Source organism: Centruroides sculpturatus, unplaced genomic scaffold, assembly GCF_000671375.1.
Source record: "Centruroides sculpturatus isolate CEXI.00-Female unplaced genomic scaffold, Cexi_2.0 scaffold2079, whole genome shotgun sequence".
In the NCBI taxonomy this organism is placed as follows: domain Eukaryota; kingdom Metazoa; phylum Arthropoda; class Arachnida; order Scorpiones; family Buthidae; genus Centruroides; species Centruroides sculpturatus.
The window spans coordinates 10,001-34,770 of record NW_019388208.1 but is presented as its reverse complement, the minus strand read 5'-3'; the positions used below and the strand labels follow the sequence as shown (position 1 = coordinate 34,770).

At 33.6% G+C, this 24,770-nt stretch overlaps 1 protein-coding gene across 1 annotated transcript in view; it reads right to left on the bottom strand.

The window, feature by feature from the left end:
* The window catches only part of LOC111616821 (histone-lysine N-methyltransferase SUV39H2-like), a 24,254-nt gene extending 11,325 nt beyond the window's left edge, over positions 1-12,929 (bottom strand). The window contains exon 1 of the mRNA XM_023358178.1: positions 12,808-12,929. Within this exon, the coding sequence (XP_023213946.1) occupies positions 12,808-12,838 (31 nt within the window). The 5' untranslated portion in view covers positions 12,839-12,929. The remainder of the gene's footprint in view (positions 1-12,807) is intronic.
* Between the last annotated feature and the right edge of the window lie 11,841 nt (positions 12,930-24,770).

Sequence of the window (24,770 nt, the reverse complement as noted above, 5' to 3'; positions counted from 1 at the left end):
CCTTATTTAAATCGGATTTATTATTATTTTTTTCATAGGTAAAATACTTATTTATTATTTAAGTAAATATTTTACTAGAGGATTATTCATTTTATATGATGATCTCAGCATGAGCATCATCAACTTACCAGTTGATGATGCTCATGCTGAGATCATTATTACTATTAATGAACTGAGATCATTATTCACTATTAATGATCTCACCCACAGTTTGTGGGTGCGTTCATTAATAGTGGTCACTCTGCAACGGGAGTGCGCTGCTGTTTGTAGGCATTTAGGAATGAGTGAAAGAAATATGGCGGCGCCTGCACTATCGATAGTATCGTGATGGAGGAATCTATAATTCTAATATGAGCTTTTAGAGGCAAAAGAAGGTTCCCAATTGTAAAATTTAACCATTAAATGGATTATTTGTTGAAAGAGCATTCAAAGTAGCCACAAAAACAATTAGAATGCTCGCGTGGAGTTACACGGAGGTATAATAGAACGCACCCTTTATTACATTTTATGTTGTACGAGGGTTTTACCCAATTACCGAACCGTGTTAGAGTGAACCCGTGCTATAAAAGCACAGTGTTATACGGTAGATGTTCCCAATTCTTGAACCGTGTTAGAGTGAATCTGTGCTATAGAAGTGCCGTGTTATACGGAGGTTACCTGTATATATATTTTTTTCAATAGTCTTATAATGGTCTTAATTTAATAGTCATTGCTATTTTTTTTTAGAAATAAATAACAAAACAGTGATTTGGGACATAATTTTTTTTAAACAAAACAACATTATTTTCAGTAATACTATTTAAAAACTCATTCTTCCAAATATTTGTAATATGAACATCCACTTAATGCTGAAAGAAAGTGATCAGCAATAATTAACAATTACTATTAATATTAAATCTCATAAAACAAATAATAATAATAAAAATGTATAAAATTTTCTGTTAATCATAAGAAAAAATTAAGATGAACACAGGAAAATGGATTTGCCTCTCTTCAGACTAGTCTGAATATTGTGAAATACTAATATAACATATAACTTACAGCAGACCTTTGATTTAACAAACAAAAAAAAAAAAATCTGTCCTAAAGAAAAAAATTGATAAACTTTTTTATTCTCCATGCTAAAAGATAGGTCAATAGTTACAAATTACCCAATCCATATTATAACATTCTAATGTGGCCGTCGGCCATGATCGTTGTATATTTTGTATATATTAATATTTTTGATTTTTGGTTTTAAGTTCTTTCCGATCCCTTTGTTCTAAAATTCTTTCTAGAACATTCTGTCTTAATCCTTCTCCTGTGGGGGTAAGACTATCAATTCCGAGAATATGTGAAAAACAAAGGAGGATGTGAAGCCCTGAGGCAAAAACGATCAGAGAGTGGAGTCTTAGGAGGAGAGATCCCGAAAAGAAAGCACGTGGAAGGCAGTGCTTGTGAGTGAGAAAAAAGGAAGAGAGAATACAAAGGCAGACTGCAAGGTTCTAAAGTGTTCAGGAGAGAAGTTACAGAAGCCAAACATTGAGTAGAATATGTAAAGAAATAAGAAGACCTATGGTAAGCAAAGAAAAACAAAGAAGAATAAAAGAAAGAAAAAAAAAATCGGAAAAGGTGTCTTGCCCCAGAATTCATCGATCCAAAAAGAGGAAACCCGGATATTTTCTATTCTTCCTCTGTCCCTAAGTCTTAATTTCCATTATTCTGTTTTTTTTTCTCTTCTAGTTGTAAGATAGTATAAGTTAGATTGTTTCGCATTCATATGTTGTGTGCTAAAAAAGTTTGATAGCTTGATTGAAAATTGTTCAATGCCTTTAGACCTGAATTAAAAGGTCATAAAGTTGGGATCTGCTAAAAAGAAGCTGTTCATTGTGAATAATAAAATATTTTGTTATTGAAGTCTGTTTTATTGTACCATCTTGTTCGCGGGATTTAGTACATATCATAACGAACATCACACTAATACATCCTGTATATTATAAGTTTGTTATTATGTTTATGAAACATTTGATCACTCCTTTCCAATTAATATATATATAAATATTTATATATANAATGGTCTAGATCAGATTTCAACTGGATTTCTCACCATAATAGACTCATATCTCACTGTACATTAATCTGATTGACTTACATGTGAACAATATATAAATATATATATATTTAAATATAGCAGTAATTAATTGTTTTTATAACCTTAAACAAGTAAAATGGCAAAGCCGTATTTCGGACAAGACTATGTCTCGGAGACTCACTACTAAGTGGAATCACTTTGACACTCAAGCGGGTCTTGTTCTCATTCTCCAATCTTCTTTGAGCGCGATTGTTCAAACTTTGCCAGCCATGACCACGAGGTCGTCCACGGTGCATTTTTGGTGAAATTAACCTATCCCAGTATACCCTCTCCAATGTCAAAATTTCTTTTCATTGCGTGATGGCCACAGTTGAATTTTTGTCAATGCGTAACAAAAATTTCCTGTTTTTGAAAAAAAAATAACTGTGGCTATTGTATCGTCCGAAATTATTTTTTTATTTTGCATAAACAATATACAGTTTAACCTGATTATAACGTCATTGGATGTAACGACAACCCTAATATAACATGTGTAGTGGCGTGGCTAAAATCTGAACATGGCATGTCCTACCTTGTCCACGATGTCCATGTTGACCTCGACCACGTGTTCTGCCAGTAAAAATTAACTGAGAAATGATCCAGGCAAATAATTTACATAATTTGGATCGGCTACGCAATATTTACAATAGCATCGGGATATAATACAAATCCAAGATCGGCATGGCTGTCAAATCAAAAGGTTAACTAAATGAAGTAAAAAGATGTCTCTCCTCATTAGAGTTTAGGAGCAAAGTGAGGTCAAAGGGTGAAGGTGACGTGGTGGTGCCCTCTGTCCTACACATCAAATTTTTATCAGTCCCACAATTTTACTATACTAGATAATGTTAAAAAAACCCACCTGTATCAACATAAAACTGTTTTAACGTCATATTTGAAGCACTTCCAAATTTACAAAATTAGATTACAAATTTTATTTAACATAGAAGAAACTACATGTTCATTCCTAAGGTCAGAGTTCACTTCTTAGAATGACTGTGGGTGGTACTCTTCCCTACCTGACTTCGGTGGGGTGAGGTGGCTGTTTTGCCTGTTTGTAGAAGAGGGTCGCCATTTTAGATTTTATTTTGACTCGATTCTCGGTCCCCTGACTACCTACGAGTCTGGATTTTTTTTATGCGCAAATGATTTGGGCACCTAATACTCTGTGCTAAATATCAACTCTCAACATGTACTCCTTCATACTTCTATGCTAGTAAGAAATGTGGGCAGTACGATTTTATAAAGAAGACATAGTCTTGTCAATAAATACAGTTGTCCCTTGATAATCTGACAGGTATGGGACCAAAGGGGTATCGGATTACCAAAAGTGTCCAGATTACCAAAAGTGATTACATATTTGTGTGAGATAAGCCAGGGATACTAACGGGAGTACCATTTAATCGGCACAAAATCGCAAGATTCAATCTCTAAATTTTTAAGGAGGGCTTTTTAGAAAATAACGGTATAGACAGTGAAGTCCAATCCACATCAGGATGTTGACACCAGTTAAACAATTATCTCGTGGTTTAACTCGCGGTCACGAATTTACACGGAGAGGATGAGATTTTCCGATTCAGACATTAATGAGACCTTTCTTAAACATAAAAAATGCAAGAGATGGACTTTTGCATCGTGTGCTAGACAGATAGCTCATTATACGTTTTACTGAATTCCAGTCCTGTTCAGTAGGTTCACTTACTCAACAACAAAGAATTCCTACAACTGCTGCTGTATCTGGTCTTGATACCGTAGCAATACAGTGGGTGATCGGTTAACGAACAAATCGGATAACGAACACTTTCGCGAAAGATTTTTATGATCGGACAACAAACATATGTTCGGATAACGAACACTTCACTGAACAAACACAAGAAGCGACGTAAAATAACGAATACCGATTGGTCTTCCTTTGTCTTCAGGCAACAATTCGAAACTTTTCGGAGCGTGGGAGACGTCAACATCGACGTTTACCCAGTATATACTGATCGGATAGTATTCCCCCGAACTTTGACTCTCCCTTGTAATTCCAGCCTTTTGTATTTCTGACAGAAACAATTCTTTTACGTTTTCTTCTGAAAATGCGGATTTATGCCGATATCTGCTATTAAAGATCTTTTGAAGAAGTAGGAAGATGTCAGAACAACGGTCTTAAAATGGCATCCAAACCAAGTTGAGGTTAATAGGCCTAGGGATCTCTACAATTACAATGCTATTAATTATTTCTGAAAAATCATGAATAAGACAGAAAAGCAATTGACATTGGATAGATTCTTTAACCCCCACAAACAGAAAAAACATGACTAATAAAAATGCAAGAACGTGTAGATATGTATTTTTATTATTACATATGAATAAACGTAGTAAAAAAGTATATACTTTTTTTATGTTTGAGGGTCTCCAGAACGAATTAATCAAATTCCCATAGAAACCTATGGTAAATCGATAATCGGTTAACGAACAATTCGAATAGCGAACAAAGTCTTGGAACGGATTATGTTCATTAACCGATCACCCACTGTATATAGGAGCAAACCAATAGTTTGTCTATACATTGTATTATTTGGTCATGTTTTACTTGAACTGTCAATACTGTTTTAATAGGCTATCTCCATTGGGATAGTAGCAGGCTTTGCAGAAGGAATGTACCATGTTCTTCCCTCTCAATTTTGATCCCAGGATAGCAGGATACTTTGCCAAAGTCCTTGGTTTCAAAACTCTTGTTAAGGCACTTGTTTATATTGTCAATGTATTCAGCATGCTTGCTTGCAACTAGAATATTATCGACATATAGAAGGATACATGTTGATGAACTGTCCGCTTCTGTTCTTGAATATAAACTTGGATCAGCTTTGCTTGGTACAAACCCCAGGTCTTTTAACGCAACATTGGCTTTCTTATTCCATGCTCTTGCAGAATATTTTAAACCATAGATATATTTCTTCCTCCAAGTTGCCATTGAAAAAAGCTGATTTTACATTGAGATCTTTCACTTCTAGTTCTTAGTACACACCAACAACAAGTAGTATTTGAAGGGTTTTGTGCTTAACCACAAGGGCAAAGGTTTCATCAAAGTCTTCTCCATATCACTGTTGAGAGCCTCTTGTTAGGGCACCCCTAGTGGGGAAAACAGAAGCCTGCACTTTTGTTGGTGAGCCCATAGCAGGGAGGATAAGAACCTGTGTTTTTTGAGCTGTGTTCCCCACTTTTTAAATAAAACTTATGTTTTGTTTATGTCATATCTAGTTTTGTTCAAGAACCTTGTAACATGGTGTTACAACATATAGTGCAGTCAACAGGATACTTAATGATATAAGTTACGAAAATTTAGATATGACATCTATGAAAGCTCCAGTGTTGAAGCTGCTGAGCACCATCAAGAGAGATGAGTTGCTCCAAGTCAGGACCAAGATTTACTAGCGTAAAGATTTAGAACAGTTCCTAACTTTCCATTTTACTTTCCTTTGGTCACCCATTGATGAAAAGATTGCTACCAGAAGAACACATTAAACAAGGCCACTGTGGTATTCAGGTGCTGATGGCTATCCTGAAAGAGAAGTACTGGATTGTTAAGTGTCATAAACAAGTCTGCCAAGCTATTCACAGTTGTGCCTGATGCTGAACATTTTCTGTAAAGAGTTATCAACCAGTAGAACCAGCACTCCCAGTGGAGAGAGTCCATGATTGTCTGGTCTTCGAAATCAGGGGAGTCAACCTGGGTAGCCACTGTACCTCAAAGGAAACCAAAAGAATTGGTTTGTGATCTTTACTTATGCTGTGTACCAAGCAGTACACCTTGAGTTAGTGACTTCCCTGTCTGTAGATGGTTTTGTTCAGAGCCCAAGGAGGTTCATTACAAGCCACAGATGGTCTTCCATTATGTACTCAGATAATGGAGCAAATTTTGAGGGACTGGACAGGGCTATGAACAGACTGGACTGGGATGAAATACACAAGTGGACAGCAGAAGAAGAAATTGACTAGAGATTCAAACCCCTCCCAGTGCACCTTGGTGCAGTGATTGGTGGAAGCACCTGGTTCAGATTCTTAAATGGTTCAGGTTAAATGTTTCTTGCATCAAGTTCTGTGCAGAGCGAGTGTGGAATACAAAAAATTGATGACTATTCTTTATGACTGTGAAAACATGATTAATTTGTGATCTGTGGCTTATTTGTCAGAGGATCCAGAGGACTTGGTGGCATTAACCCCTGCTATGTTCCTAACGGAGATAAAGACTCAAGGCATTCCTGATTTGGATCAAATTGAGAAGATGGACTTGAGATGAAGGTTTAGGCAGAGCCACACCTTAAAAGAAGACCTGCAACAGCAATTTTGACAGGAGTACTAGCTCATTTGGTCATACATAATAACAAAAAGGGCAAAAGAAAGACTGCTGTTGGGTTCAAGTCCTTATGGGGACTGACAATGAAAAAATCTACTAACCACTAGCAAAGGTGCTAGAAGTCTTTCCTGGGAAGGTCAAGATTACTAGGTTAGCCAGTATCAAGACCATTACCAGCAGTCTTGATACTGGCTATCCTAATTTATTGATAACTAAATAAACATTGACTTACTTCAGATGCAGATACATCAGATATATCTTGAAAATTTATTATAGAAGTTGAGCTATCTCTGCTATTAAGATATAGTACTAATTACTTCAAAATTAAAAATATAAATTATGATGCCTTAATACTTACTTGTTTTATGTTGGGCATCACTATCATAGTTGTTTTCTAGAGGCCGAGTTAGGACACACATGGAAAGCAGTTTTTCAGTCTGTTTCTATTGTAGGGTTTCCTTCTCCTATTTTAAATAATTCAGTTTTTTTCTGTTCCTGTTCTTTCACAACTTTTTTCTTCAAGTTTTTGTAGCAGTCCTTAACTGCTTACTTTTTCAGAGCTTGACATAGTGTTACCACCTGTCCAGTTTTCACTGGGAATCAACTCACTGTCCAGGTGAACTACAAATTTTGTCCAGGAATATAGTACAAACCTGTTGACCTTTTTTCTTTCTTTTATTTTTTTTTTGCTTCTATGATTCGTATTCATACACATATCCTATAACGCTAAGTCATCTGTAGTTGTTTTTTCTTAATTTAGTTACTTACGTTACTCCTACCCAAGTCTCCCTAGTCCCTAATTGTAACTAGAGGATTTGATCCCGGGATCTCGAAAATCGGGATCCCGGGATCCCGACCACTTTTCAGTCCCAAAATTTTCGGGATTAAATTTTCCTAATCCCGGGATTTTCGGGATTGACATCATTTTAAAAAAATTGCAAAATAGACTGCATGAAGCGAAACGTTCAGTGCCAGTGCTTTTAACAGAATTGCTTGCCTATCATTTTAATATAAAATACAAGAAATTTTATTCCAAGCAAGCAGCAGAAATTAACCTAGCGGGCTTGCGATGCTTGCTTGGAATAAAACTTCTTGTATTTTCAACTAAAATGATAGGCAAGCAGTTCTCACTGGGTTACTTGGTAATATACTTCATTTTTGTATTTTTGAATTTTCGCGGGCGCCAATCGATTTTCTGGCGCAGTCGAGAGCACTACTCAGTGCGTTTTACCTGTCAATGTGTCAGCCATCTTGTTTTGCCAGTGTGGTTAATATAGACCTGACGCTACTCGCTTTGGGGGGGTCGACCTTAGGTGAAAAGGTTATGACCCTCGCCTTGTCCGCGATCTGTCAGGATGATGCGAGAAAGTCTTTTTACGTTTCGGGGTAGTGGTTTGCTGAACGCTGAGAGACTCACACAGAGACCGAATTTACAAAATTAACGCGTTTATTTTTTGAAAAACATGCTTACAATGATCGAAACAATCGGGATTATAGCCTTTACTCCTACAATCCCGATCCGTGTCGACCGGACTGTTTTCTTCCATCCTCCCCGTGTCCTCGAAGCTTATAAGTATTTACTAACGATTCCTCCAACTTCCATCAACCTAAACGCGTTTTCTCTGCAGCTGCATATATGTGCAACAAATTGAGAAGCAGACTTGGTGATGAGACACTAGATGCGTTGTTATTTCTCAGATCATATTTTCGCAATTCAAATTAGAATGTTCCTATTAAATTAGTTTTCTTTATATTTAAGAAAAATGTGACTGATTAATATTATTTTTAAATACTTTTTCCTAAGAAACTTACTTTACTACCTACTTACTAGGTTGTTATATGAAAGTAGTCTATTTAGTCGATGTTAAGAGAGATTTTTGTGAATTTTCAACGTTTATTTGCATAGTTTGTTACATAAAAGTTTTTTCAATTTATGTGAGTTTAAAGAGATCTCAGTGATGCTTAAAAAAGAATAAATTTAACATGAAGACAGTGATTTTAAGTCTGGTTAGTCTGACTGTAAGTCTGATTAATTAGAGTGATTAAATTAACTAGGTGTATACCGTAAAATACGTTGATTTTTGTCTAAATTTTGATTTTTAATTTCTGTAAGATTTTCTTATTTTTTATTAACCCTCAATACCGAAATAATCCCGGGATCCCGGGATCGAATAAGTATAATCCCGAAATCCCGGGGACTAGAAATAAGGACCGGGATCGAATTCCCTAATTGTAACTGATTTAGAACCAGCATGTACTGCATGTTATTCTTCACATTGCAAAATGACATTGTGCATGCATCAGGAACTTTTGTTCGAACAAATCTCACTTGCTGTCCGGTCAGTGATTTTGAAAAGGTGGCAACACTAGCTTGACATCTGAGATACCATTGTACTGTTTGCTTAGTAATTTCCGGTTATCTCTCTTCTGTTTAGAAGAAATAGTGTTTGTTTTCTTATTCTCTATTACACACTTATATTTTTCTACTAACTCAAACAGTATTTTCTTCTCAAAATTAGTAAAATTACAGCATACATTGCTCTCCATTTGTCGTTCTACCATTTTCTACACGTATTTGCTTTCAACCAATCAAGACGCTGCTTACAAAAGACTTATTTAATGTCGAACACAGGATTGTTTTAAAACATTAACTCTAGAGTAGTGAAACTCTAGTTATATTTTTATCTGAATACAATAAAAAGAGTAATCTGAAATTTGACTTCAAGTTACTTCTAAACTGGAGTTTGTCGACTCTGTTTAACTCATGTTGGTGAATACAGGGGATAAAGTACAGCTTGCAAATAAGATATAATTTGCTGCACATGGATGAATGCTCATGAAGACTTTGCAGTTTCAGCCACATTTCATGTGTGAATGCAAGTTGCATGAAGTGTACAAGCTAGCTCTCTTCAATAGGTTTGCCAATTGCAGCTATAGCTTTGGTTTCCACCTTTCCCAGTCTGTTATCAATTCTACAGCTTCTGGTTTTGGTTGACTCACATTTTTCCATACTGCATCATGCATGCAAATCATCTGCATCTTGAATTTCCATAGTTGATAATTGTTGTCATTGTGATGCTGTGTCTCTCATTAGCAGCACTGTCAGTCATATTGAGTCATTTTTACCCATCGCCAATGCGTTAGGCTTAGTTCACATGTGTATTTCAGTTTCAAAATGGAATATTTGAAAAGAAAGGGTTTAAGTTTATTCACTTTAGTGCTTGGCTGGGCCCATAACCTGAGTGATAAGAAGTTCACACTTGTGCAGTAAAGACAAAAAAGACATTGAGAAACTTTTATTTTAACAACTGTTACAATGTATTGCTTCATAAAACAAGTTTAGTCAAGCCAATATGATAGCACACTCCACAAAAGCAAATCAAATATTAATTTTGTTTAAAATAAATTTTATAAATTCTTGGAATCAAGTAGTTGTTCAGAAGAAATTTTCACTGAATATACAGTAAGGGATGTGATTTATAGATTCCAGAGGAACTGGTAGTTTTTACTATAACTTACCGTGACTGTAAACAAAAATGTTCAGTTTCCTTTTGCGCATGCATGTATTGTATATGTGCAATAAATGGATTGAACAGAACATGCACTTGCACATCTGACAAGTCCTAACATAAGCACTTAACTTTTATAGTGGAGCGTGCTAAAGAGAACGATGGAAGGATTAAGTGTTGCCAAATTAAACCAATAAATAAAAGAAACATTAAAATTTTAGCATTACGACATGAAGCGTAATAATATCCATATGCCAAAATATTTTTGAAGGATATTTGAAATGCTAATTCCAAGATGTAATAAGTGTGTTGAACTACAAGGAGACTATACTGAAAAATGACATCATTGTTTTATACCTATAACAACTAAAAAATAGTTAGGTCGAAAATTTTTGGTCCCTCATTGTATGCAGCAAACACACGCGGATGTACAGTACTTGTATACTGTCAGTTGCTACTTGTTTGTTGCACATATGGTCAACAATGCATGTGCAGCAAAACAGTCACAATCATAATTAATATGATAAACTAACCTGTGAATTAAGTAATACCCTTAATACTGTACATTTTTTACTGTACTCACACATACATACAAAATCCAGTAATCTGTTGTAATCCGACACCCGCCATCTGATATATGTCAGATTACAGAGACTCTACTGTATTTAAATCATCATTTTTTAAAAGGTTGTTTGTTTTTCTAGTGAATCAAGGCTCATACCATGGATCAAACTGATTGACAAGAGCATTTAATATCCAAATGCCAACTAAACAGTATTAGTACCAAAATCTAAATTTATTAGTCAAAGATATAGTCTAAAAAATAAAAACTACAGTACAGTAATGTCACTTAATATGAATGATATCATTTCTGAATATTTGTTTAAAAAGTCAATAAAAATATTTGAAAATATGGAAAAAAAATGTATAAACTAGAAAATAAAAATCATTAACAATTTTTGTACTTTTTGCATGTTCTCCATAAAATCTTGCAAACAAACAAAACATCAATATACATACAGCATGCTATACAAATTTTAAAAAATGTTCAATAAAGCAAGAAAGTCTAAATATGATTAATAGTAAAATACTCTTTCTTTAGGACGTTTAAAAAATTGATTATTTTTGCAACATAAAATTTTAGTCAAGGTAATTTTCTTAAAGATTTAACTTAGTTTTGAAACACTCAGTCAATTTGACTCTTTAACTTTGTACTCAAGCAATCTATGATCATTGATGTGGCACATAAGTTTTGCTATACTGCTATAAAACTAGGCCTATATAATTTATATATTATATATAATATGTATATAAAACTTTATCAAATAAAACATGCTACATGTTATAAATATCTTCCAATTATAGATGTTTCTTCAATTATTAATGCAAATTTTTAATTTATTAATATAGGATCTGTATGTATCATTTACTGATAAATAATCTGATAAGAAGTTATTTTCCTTTAAATTAAAACATACATATTAAAATATTAATAATAATACATTTTACGAGGGTTAAATTTATAGGTCTACAATTTTTTCAGATTGCAGCCCAACAAGCATTAGCTTAACTTCAAAATATAAATCGTACGGAAAGAATTTCTTACTGGAAAATCTCATTATAACCAGTAATTATCAATACTCCAAATAGTGCACACTTATTTAAGTGTTCAAAAGCACATTTGTAAACAGGTCAGAAGATGTTTCAGAACAGTCATAAACATATCTTTTAAGATAACACGTTTATATATATAAAAAGATTAACAGATTTTCTATTAAAACACAGATTAGATAGGATTATCCATTATATAAATTTACGTACATTTTTAATAATAAATATCACTAAAAACTGTATCGACCAACATACCGAGCTTATTTGCACGTTCAATTTCAAATAAATTTGACATTTACAACCGATTCATCAAATTCATACGACATAATGCTTTATATATTCTCATTATAATTACTTAAAGAATATTGGAAGAATGTTAAGCGTATCGTATTTCTGACAGATAACGGCAGTAGGCCACCGTTTTTATTTTTACGGAGGCTGTCGCCCGATGTTAAAAAACAAGGTAAAGCGGAAACAATACAAAAAACTCATAAATAAGAACTTTAATACACATATGGATAAATGGTATTTAAAAGAAGCATTTATATATTTAATAATAATGCATTATTTAGCATTGTTTGAGCAGCGAGGGCACGTACGCTTCGAGCGATTTCGACCGTACGGATCGGAAAAACTGCCTCCACGCCAATGGATTTTTTGCACCGTTTAGTTTGCCCATCTCTACCCATTTGCCATGTAGTCCTGGGTCTTCATCCCCTTTATTCTACCAGTATCTACCCATTTGCTCTGGAGTTTATTTCTACACTATAACCATTCTCTTTACTATCATCATTGACATGTATACACATACACATCTTATTTCTATCGCAGCTCTTTATCAAAAGCACACTAATTCTCTGCCGATGATACGTAGAAAATGAATGAGCATATGTAAAGGCTCAATACATATAGAAGAGTTTGAAGGCTTTAAACAGTCCATCAATCAGACAAATGGGGGTGAAAAGTAGGCGTTTGTCAACAATCGTGCGTTTGCGCACGATATAAACCACATTTTTAATGCTTTTTTTTTAATATTTAAGCGAAATATTCTCCATTCGACAGCACGACGCTTTAAAATCAACCGAGGGAAGTGAAGTTAAGCCGCGAATATAACGTAAGCGATAATCGCGCACGTTTTCTACTAAACGTACGATTTGATAAAATTTCTAATCTTATATATTTAAAATAAACGAATTTAAATAGGTTTAATTAATGTAAATATTAATATAATATAATACCATTTTGTAAATCTTTCCCGCCGACTTCCATTTTGATTTTTCGAAACGACTGATTTCATTGGTCGAACGGTTTAAGATTTTGTTTCTTCTCCACGGATGAATTGGAAATTTTGATTTGTTCCCATCGCACAACTTATTGTGTGTATTGTAATAAAATTGCTCGCGTGTATCGTAAATTACTAATGTAAAATTATTAATCTAAAAATACAGTAATATACATACGATTTAAAAAATATATACAATGTAATCTAAAATAACAAAAAAAAAGGAAAAAGAAAAATTACATATACAATATAAGTTTTTTTAATTGTATGGGCACAATGTACTATTCTCTAATAAGTTCTTTTCGACCATATACTTCCGTGCTGTGGGCCATACTTCCATCATTATAGTTCATAATCTGCCCAAAAAGTTACTTTTATAAATGTCAACTTTTTCCAAATTCATCGCTAGTGTACTTAATTTAATTAATTAATTTTCTAGCTTCCTCCCGTTTTAATTAATATTCTAGCTTCCTCCCGTTTTAATTAATATTCTAGCTTCCTCCCGTTCTACTACAAATCCTTGGCTTTGCGCCATTCTAGACAAAGCCATTCAATACTGCCCGTGTTATATGTGTGTTCTTTAAGACGTAGCACACCAGTGGCCAAGCGGTACCCAGTACCCTGAACACTGGGAGTTCGGTCGTGGGTTCGTGCCTCGCTCGGACGGTCTGGCCACGTGGAGTTTTCCGGGTTTTCTCCACGTCTGTAACGCCTGCGTCAACGCAACATATGGACAATTTGCCAACCTTTCCACGAGTAATTTGCACTATTTACATATTTGGTACTGAAGAAAACCGCGTTGCTCGTGCCGGTTTTCACCCGTTGGTCGAGTGACAACCCGCAACAACTATCCAGAATATTCAATAGTTTTATAGATTCGGCTATTAGTGGACCCATCCGGTTGTCGTTACGTTTTTCACTTTAAGACATATCGAAGCCTAAAATTCTAATTAGAACAAATTTATTTTTATACACATATGTCATATTTTTGTAAGTTTGCTGATTATTTTGTAGTGCCAGTAAAGTTACAGTAATATTTACTGTACAACCATGATAACTATAGTACAAGGTGTCCCAAAAAATAGTCTAAACGCTTTGGTTTTTAATAACATTCTATTGTTATTTTCTTAATTTTGATATAATAATTTAATAATTATTACATTAAAATTATATATGGCCCGCCTCAATNAGATAAAGTTAAAAAAGTCCGAAATCACGTCTTAGGTAAATGGTCTCCTATTATGAGATACTACGGGTTGCTAATATGAGACAGTATCTCATATTAGGTTCCTTTAGGTTTATAGTATAAATAACAAATGGAAAATCAAAACATACCCAATTAAAATCACACTTTTAATTTGCGCTTATTAATTAAATGTAGACTAACATCAATCTTTAAAATAACGAAGATCTCAATTATTGTTAATTATTAATCAAAGAACAAAAATAGATTTAATCTATGTCAGCCTCAAAATATAATCACAGCGATTTTCATAATGGCATTTTTGAAACAATATCAAAAATCAACAAATATAGATTGCGTACAGATCTCAAAGCTGGACGTCTCCCCATACGAACTTTTACGAGTACTTCAGCATGGGCATCTTTCTTAACGTAGAACTCTAGGGTACCCTTTTTTTGTACTCTTTTCGCCCCGCCTTCTGGGCACCAAGAGGACCTCTTATAGCAGGCCCATTATGGGTTCGATCAGGCCCACAATGTTGCGACCGGGTGGTGAGGGACGGGGACCAACGTATCCGAACGGACCACCCCCTGAAAGATTCCTGGGGATTCCTTGACCCATCCGGATCCGGCCTTTCTAAGGTACTCTTAGGAACACCGAATTGTTTTGATGCCTTTAAGTAAGCCATTTGATTGCTCCGTACTGCATCCACGGCTCGTATCATGGTACGGTGGTCCCAGGTTTTCCTTTTAATTGGGGCCATCTAAAATATATAAAAAATCAATAGTTGCCGTTAAACTAATACGTATACTTTCACCTCACATATGAAATTAGATATCTCATATTAGGATACACATGTATCCTAATATGAGATATCTCATTTTAGGAACCCCCATGTGTCTCATATTGAGAACACATTCAAATTTTACAAAACAGCTGCCTACTTTTTTTGCTGACAAAGAAAACAATAGTACTACACTAATAACGTGAAATTGACCTTATAATTGATACAATAAATGTAAATTAAAAGAATTTAGCGTAATAATAACGTTGTTACATACATCGTAAACATTTAATGTCAAAAAATTTGTTTTGTGGTTTTGTGAAAATCTGCACACCCACGATCTAACAGCGCCTCTGGCCAGCGGGCACTGACATACATTTGGAGCTATTGCCAGGACGCTTCGGAAGACANCCGCAACAACTATCCAGAATATTCAATAGTTTTATAGATTCGGCTATTAGTGGACCCATCCGGTTGTCGTTACGTTTTTCACTTTAAGACATATCGAAGCCTAAAATTCTAATTAGAACAAATTTATTTTTATACACATATGTCATATTTTTGTAAGTTTGCTGATTATTTTGTAGTGCCAGTAAAGTTACAGTAATATTTACTGTACAACCATGATAACTATAGTACAAGGTGTCCCAAAAAATAGTCTAAACGCTTTGGTTTTTAATAACATTCTATTGTTATTTTCTTAATTTTGATATAATAATTTAATAATTATTACATTAAAATTATATATGGCCCGCCTTAATATGGACTTGGCCCAACCCATAATTGTTAAAAAGGCCCTCTTAGCGCCCATAAAGCGGAAAGAAGTTTAAAATATGTAATGTTAATTGCATATGTAATGTTAAGAACTATTCCAATGCGGCTGTCGCATATTGTTGATATATATGACACGGTTTGGCCACGTCTGTACTGTGTCATATTATGCGTTTTAAAAGAAACTAGCTGTTACGGAACCGTTGCAGTATTCAAATAATAGTATTTTGTCCACGGATTTTGCATATCGCTGTTTGACAAATGCCATTTATAATAATTTTTACTTGTCTTAATTAATGAGTCACCAATGACTTATTTCTTCTTTCCAATCTTAAACTGCGAAATCTACTTTTCTTAATTTGCTTTCTATCGGAAAGTTGTAAAAGAGAATTTTCTGTTCGTTACAATATTCTCCCTGGGGCACAAAGCAATATTGAACCATTGTTTAATATGAAGTTTAAAAAAGATATCCACGCGCGTTATCCACGATTCGTAGCCACATTGCTTATATTTCACACAAAATGCACTGGCAGTCGTGGGAGAGGATAAACTAAGTGAGAAGTATGTCCTCGTAAATAGCGAGTTTATCGAAAAATTATTAGAATTAATTTGATTGCGCGAACCCACGACCAACTGCTAGTGTTTGGGTGGTTTCTATCACTTGGCTACTGGTCGGCACTTATCAGACTTAAGAAAATACCATTCAGAAATGAAAAAAAAACTATACTTGTTCGATGTAGTAAATATGTCTCCGTTATATATAACAGAGAGAAAGTATGGCGATCGGCCAAAAAATGATCCCCCCAAGATTTTTATATTTTTGGACTCAGGGTACCTTGAAACTTCATGAAGTACAAAAAAATTCGGAGATAATTTCCGTATAGATGTTAGTATGTGGGGGGCTTTTGTTCATCCTCTTTAAAGCTTAATAACTCCCGTGTGTTTTGTCGAAAATTACTAAAATTTTGCGGGAGGTTTGTGTATTAGGGGAATAAGGCTACCCTTCCTAGATCGCGTGATTTTCCGACCAGACTTTGGTCATGTAGCGTTTCACAGACTCCATTTTTTCCCTAAAATTGTAAAATTCTCGACTTCGCTTCAAAAATTGTTATTACATCTTTGTTTTCTTTATTTTCTCTACTTTTAAACAGTGTAAAATATTTTTATATTGACACAAATACTTTATTTGCGTCGAATTTAATGTAATTTGATACGAAAAATGCAAAAAATAAACATCAAATTTCAACTTGCTGTAATTTATCTCGTGTTTCACCTACTACCATCGGGTTTGTTTGTAAATGGGGAAGAAATATGATACTTTCGAGTGAAGTTAGTAGAAATTTCGCACTACTGCGAGAAAATTTGTCAACAGACCCAGCGTTACCCCCTACCGCGAAAGTCAATAAACATTAATTGTTTTATGATTCTATTTCAAAACGCTTCTTTCTAAGTTGTAAATCGACCAACTGACAAAGTTTTTATTTCATTTTACTCATAAGAATGTATTTTTTAAGATTTAACAGATAGTTTTGTTAGATCTTTACATATTAATTTTATTTTTAATTTTTAATGTGATATAGTCGTGTGTTAGGCTTAAATCGATCACCTAATATAAAAATTGACATCGCTCAAAATATCATAGAAACCATCAAAATTCTTTGCCGATAGTTTAGATACAAATGTTTTCTGGGCATGATATGAAGCAATAAAAAAAAATAATGGGTGGACCATCAAAAATTCGGCAATTTACGACACGATGTCGAATGCGTAAATTCTTTTATTTATAACTAAAAATATTCTCGAAATTTCATCAAAAAATGCATTTACGACAATACCTAAATGAAATTGTTACGCAAGAAACAAAAATTGTACAATTAGCGCAATTTGTATTAGCGTAATTAATTTTGAAAATTTTCGTCGCTGTTAGTTCTCGCGTGTAACAAGGCGATTTCTCGCAGAGTATAATGAGACTTCGCTGAATGTAATAATAAATTGCGATATCTCGCTTCAAAATCGGGCTAAAATCTATCTTTTTCTTGAAATAAAAAAAATTATTGGGAGAAAAGAATTGATACCGAAAAAGATGATACTCGACGATAGCGATTATCGCGATCGTTTTTTTATGCCGAATTTTTCTTACCAGAAATCTCGCGCGCAGTATGAGAGATGCCGGCAATTTTTCAACTTTTTTACGAGTAAACTCGGCACGCAATAAAAGCATTGTTTATTGCATTTTTCGCAGCTCGAAAAAATTAGAAAACTTGAATTTTTTGAAAAATTTCGGAAAAAATGCTGCTAAAAATTCGACTGCCACCAGGCGTCTCACACACGCCAGGTGATCCAGATTAATTAAAACCGTTCCTAGATCACCTGTCGTATGTGAGACGTCTGGTGGCAGTCGAATTTTTACAATTCGGTGCTGAATAACAATCAACGAAACTCACTCAGCAAATAATAAACTACATCACAACACCTTAAGTTGCTGAGAAAAATTTATTAAAACCTAACTAACTTTTTGCCAAATCGATTGGTTATCCTATTTTTAGACATAGATATTGAATTCAAGGAAGGGCATTTTGTCACCAGTATGTCAAACCGACGCATAACCCGCTTTACATTCCATCACACTCGAATGATTCTTACCGATATAAACTGGCTGCCTTCCGAGCTCTCATTAAAAGGGCCTTTCTGTATTGTAGTAGCGTAGTTGATAGACAGAAGAGCAACAGAATATTGCAGGTTGCCAGAACTCTAGGGTACAGCAGCGGATACAATAACAGCATTGATTAGAAGCTACAAAATAGGCACACAAAGACTTCATGCGGCGATATCGGTAAAATCACAAAGTTCACGTACGATAGAAGTACGAAAGCCATCACGAAAGAAATTTCGGATCCAAAAAATCCAAATTCATTTTGAAAAGAACTTCGAACCTATATAAGATATTAATGTATGACAAGGACAGCATTAATAAAGAAGGAAAGGCAGGAGTGTATAGGATTCCTTACGAAAACATGGAATTAGAAATCAAGAAAAACTATATTGGTGTTACTACAAGAAATTTGGAATTCAGGCTGAAGGAGCACAAATATAATGTCAATAAGGGATCCAATGCCACAGTATCATCTCAGATAGCGCAGGCTGAAGACTCCCATAATAAAATGGGAGGAAGCAGATATTTGTTAAGTCCGTGTACTTCCCGACTTTAGCGATGAGCGCAGAAAAGATTGAAATTTATAAGGGCAAGCTATAAGATACGTGCATTAATGCGAGGGACGCAGAAGGGCTACCATCTGCGTAGAAGTACTTAGTTAAAAAGTTTTTTAAAAGCTCATAACTTATGCCTTAATTTTTATTTTTACATTTTTCGTATATTATATACAATATTATTACATGATATATAATATATCTGTTTGTTGTTTTATTTTATTTTTATATATGTATATATATTTTTTTGTTATAATTCTTCCATTAATTTTGTATTTGAACTTGTTCCATTGTATTTGTATTCGAATTTATATATTCTATTTTTAGAACATCGTTATTTTTTTCTCAGTTTACCTGAGGATGGCCAATTGATTTAGCCTAAAACGTTAGTTACGTTTAAATAAATTTTTCTCAGCAACTTAAGATGTTATGTAGCTGAATAACAAACCATTTAAAATATATATATATAACAAGAAATTCAACTGATTGAGATCGTAAGAAACAATCAGCTTCGCTTTAGAATCACTGTACAGTACACATAACCTAAAGAAGACCCAAAATGGCAACTGCTGCCATGCATTACGGTATCATGTCTAGATCTTATGTTTATAAACCTTGTTAACTATTGGAAAGTTAAGCAATTCGTTGCTAGATATTTTTGTATGAATTTTATTTAGTTTATTATTTTAAAAATTTCCGATAGATGACGCTAGAGCAAATCGACTATAAACAGAAATTAATTAATATATAGAAATTGAATCAATATTCTGGGATATTATGTACGACATTATTTAAGTTAGAGGTATGTCAACATGACTGTCGAGTTTCATAGCAATTGGTCGAATGGCCTCGGTGTGCACAGAGAACAAACAAACATTTTCATTTCTATATACAGATTTGAAAGATATTTAAAAAAAAAAAAAAAAAACAGAAAACATTTATATTTACATTGAGTAATACGTTAACAAAATTTGTTTATATTGAATGTTATTATACAAGGTATATTTATTAATTGTATTTTTCTACGATTATTTTAAAGATTATCTATTCGTTAAAATAATATTTATTCCAACGTTTTGAAAGGAATTTAGTAGAAAATACAGTAGATCCCCCTATAAAACCGTTTCCTATAGTTATGATTCCTATAAAAATTGTGGCATTATCCGTAAACAACGGTAAAAATAACTCCTATAATACGTAAAACGTCATCGGGCAGCCGAACTACTTACCCGCCGTCCGTAGCGCCACGCTACGGAGAGATTTCTATCGTCTGGACAGTATTATATAAATTATATATAAATTAGGTACTGTACATATAATTATATATTAATTATATATAAATTAGGTACTGTATATATAATTATATATTAACTTAATTTATTGTAACTTTATTATAATTAAATATATATTTTTCGCCGTCTAGCGTCACGCTACGGCGAGTTAGGCGACCTATCGTCTGTTTAGTACTGTAATTTTATACATTTCTTGTGAAAGAAACATTTCTTATTTAACGGCCATAAAAATTATTTATATTAATGATGTCTCCAAAGGTCAACGAAGTTTTCGCAGAAAAATAATATCAGAAATCGCGGCCGCAATTTGATGCGCTGTTCCGCGACGAAACCAAGCTTTAGCAACGAGCGTAGTCAAAGGGTACACACTCGGTAAGTAATCCTACAATTTTTTGTTTATAACGTAGTTTATACGGATTATTTTAAAAAAAATATACGTATTTTGGAAATGTTGAGTCGAATTAGTCTAGAATCGATTAATTTTATGAAAGAAAACCTTTCAAACAGCCGTAGTCCGTAAACTATGATTCCTACAAAATTGATTCATAAAGAACGGAACGTATCTACCGTCTTATAGGGGGATCTACTGTAATAATATTTCATACGATTTACTTACAGTCGAAAATAACTTTTTAAACAGATTTTAAAAATTTAAATATATTCCCCGGTCACTAAAGATGGTCTTTAATTTAATAGTCGAAACATCTGTGTTTAGCAATAAATAATCGCTGATTCGATGTCGATAATATCGATACTTTTCTAATGACGAGATTTGTAAAATAAAAAACAATAAGAATTACTAACCGAGAAATAATTTACGTATAATAATATTTTTAAAATAAAATATCGTGCGCGAAAATTTTAATTATAATGAATGCATGCGTGATAAAGTATTAACTTTCTACGAGTTCGTTCCCGTCTAGGGGACCTTTTCTTTAATTCTTTCACTAAGAGGCTTTCTTTTAACAAGCCCATTATGGATTTGGTCAACCCCACAATGGGAAGGTCAGATAGTGAGGGACAAGGCCCGACATATGCAGACGGACCATCCCCGAAAAATTGCTGCGGATTCGATCCCGGATCTCTCAGAGCGGTAGACTGACACTAATGACCCGGCCATCCGGTCATCTGGGTTTAGGGGACCTAGTCTTAACTACTTTCGATAATACCAAAGTTTTTGTATCTAATAGCAACAGGGAGCTTACATTGTATAATGGAATATCATACCCCATATTAGCACCTACAGATCAACATTGTTTATGCTATTACATTTAATTCCTTAAGCATTTACAATGCATCCCGCCGTCACATTGTAGGCCTGGCCGAACCCATTAAAAAAAAGGTCCTCTTTGTGCTACCTTAGTTTCTTGATATTTTCTAATATTTAATTTCTGAAATAAATGAAATATATGTAATACAATTTCTGTTGTAAATTCTGTAGCCATTTTAATCTTCCTCTGTCTGCATAGCTTCTTTAAAATTTTAGTATTTAACAAATATTAATCGATGGTGGAGACGGTTAATGCGTCAATCTGACGATGTGAGGAACCCAGGATAGACTTCGGGCGATCGAAAAATCCCAGAAATTTATTAGGATGTTCTGTCCCGAATATGGCGATTGGTTGGTTGGTTCGATGGAATGTGGCAAAGCAACACATGGTAGATCTGTCGATGGAAAAACTGGCTCTTATTTAGGTATTACACATGTGAAGAAAATCCAGAAAACTCCAAATGGCCATTAGTGAAACTCAAACCCACTTCCAACTAACTAGTAATAGATATATCAGACCATCCCATTGTAGGCCTGAACAAAGTTATGATGAGTATGAGGAGGAAATCTTCTTAGTGCCCACTAGAGGAAAAGAGTAAAAATTTTCAAAAAATTGTAATTATCGGTAGAAAGCAAACAATTAGATTGTTTTACATCGACGATCATTTCTAACATCTTTGTGAATATTTACATTAATAAAATGCTTAAAAATCTCTAGATATGTAGAATCTGTTAGTGTCATTCTAAGAAGCCCACCAGCGGCAGTATACTCTGCCGCTAAACTACTGAACGCTGATAATAGGTCGTGGATTCGCACCTCGCCAACGGGTTAGCCACAGATTTTTTCCTGGTTGTCTTTGCGTTGGAAACCAGTTTCCCATAGAAAGTCCTACCGGAAAGCATCCTCCTTCGTCAGGTATCGCGTTGCCTTATATGAACAATTCAATCCATTTATTAAAAAATTTAATTCATATGTTTCTGACTTGTTACGCAGTTAAATTAATAAATTTAACATTTTATAATGGGGTTATTTTGTATGCACTTCAATAAGATACGTTCCTGAAAAAATGGCCCCCATTATAGGAGGTTTGAGTGTACATAATTTATATTAAATATAAAAACCTAAAACTTTTTAAACATTAAATGCTTATATTATCATTAATTTTTATGCTAATTATCTTTTCCTTATCAATAAACTATAACACTAATTTATTGCAGGGAGGTTTATAAGTGTATCTCACTAAATTTTTCGGCTCAAGATGAAACAGAATTAAAGTAATTTATTCATAATTGTAATAATTGAAATTAATTATATTGTATAAAAAATTATATGAAAAACTTCAATTATTTTCAACCGCTAGAAAATCTGGATTAATTCGGGCTACATTATCGCTGTTCCCGAGTAATTTGGCACCAGAGGCAGGCATTAGGCGCCATCTCTTATTACATTTAATAATTATAATTAAATGAATATTTATTAATTAAATAGTTAAGAAAATTCTGGAAGAAAAAAATTGGCCCCGAGCGGGCTCGAATCCGTGACTGTTGCTTACTGTGTATATGCGTTGCCAGTTACGCAATTTCAGAATTTTCTAAATTATTTAATAAATATTTATTTAATTATAATTATTAAATGTAATAAGAGATGGCGCCTAATGCCTGCCTCTAGTGCCAAATTACTCGGAATCTAATAATTATTAGTAGCGGTAATATCGCCCAATTTAATCTGGTGTTAGATTGGCCTCTGTAAGATATTTAATCTAAATTTCTGTTCTTTATATGTTAAAATTAAACATAATTTTTATTATATATATTATTTAAACTTTATTACATGATATAAATTTTAAATGTTTCCATCAGTTCATCGGTTTGAGTGTATATTAAGTTAAAATTTAATTTATATACTTCTAAATAAATAATAATGGATTACTTTCGTAGAAAACCTTTTACACGTGCATATATCTAATCATAATTTGGTGTTTCGCTGATGGATTTTTTTCCCCTCCCTTTTGCAACGAGCGCATCTGAAGGAAAGTAGATGCATTATCTCCTTTCTCCATGATTAAATAAAAGCAAAAAATAAACTTTGCTTGGTAGCAAATTGGCTAAATAACTTTATAAGGTTCTTGATAGAAAATTAATTTACTTATCCACCTTTGACACAAGGTAATTTTATTTAATGGCTAACGTAATCGAAAACCTTTCTTGAAGAGGCTAATAGTCTTTGTTCCTTCTCACGTGAGATGCTTACTTTTTAAGTATTTAAAGGTTAAAACCTCCCTTTATTTAAATACATTTTATTTATTGCTGCTGTATTGTGTGTTATAAGAATAAAATAAACAATACAATTAAATAAATTTACAATTATTTATTTAATTTGTACAAGAAATACTCTATTGTTTCACTTGTTTGTTTTGCAAATAAGATCATAATGTACTCAAATACTCTCCCCATGCGTAATAAATGTTATTTATTTTAAATTTTATAACGCTAATTATTAATTTACACTGCCCTTTCGTGTTTAGTTTGATAATGTTAAATATTTGGTTAATGGCGTAAAGAGCATCATTATAAGGGGGGAGAGGTATTGTCTAGGCGGATTTTTTAGTGGTGTTAGTGGCAAATGAATTTGTTCTTACAAGCTTACTTACCAGTCACGTGGTTAAAGTATGAGGAAATATTTACAGAACTTGTTTAAGTCATTTCTTCAATGTCAGGGGGATCCGTGAACTACTGTACAAGTGATTAAAGGGGAAGTGATTTGTCAGGAAGAGAGGAGTTAAAAGTGGCTCGAAAACTGTACACACAATTAATAATAGACGTCCCCTAATTTAATATTAGGTTGTAATAAATTTAATTCTCTTACATATCCTGAATCTTTCCTTATTCAGCGTACAACTCCTACAATGTTTTTTATATCTGTTAATAATTTTACATGTTTATTTATTTATATTTAATTAACTTTGAAAATCTTAAAAAATCCTGTCGTAGTGTTTAGCTTCATTAATATTTAAATTAATTTTATATAATCTTTTATTGTAGATTTTACCTTTAGATTCAATGTTCTTTGTTTTAAAAAAGGAGTTCTTTTTATGCAACATCTCAAGAATGGATGAAGTTCATTCAATCGCTCTTTGTCTTCGTGTTTTTTTTTTTATGTATTAGATTTCTATTAATATGACTTTGGGTCTTTCTCGGAATAAGAATAGAGCCGATGTTCGTTAGTGTACACGAACGAAGGAAAATAGTTACGTGTTCATTACGAAGTAGAACGTAACACACAGGGTAAGTCGAAAGTCTTTTACACCCTTTTCATTCAAAAGGTACTGAAGATATGTTAAATGTAGTTACGTAGGAAACCGGTATGGAATCTTTTCGTTGACCTTGAAATCCATTTTCAAGGTCACTTAAA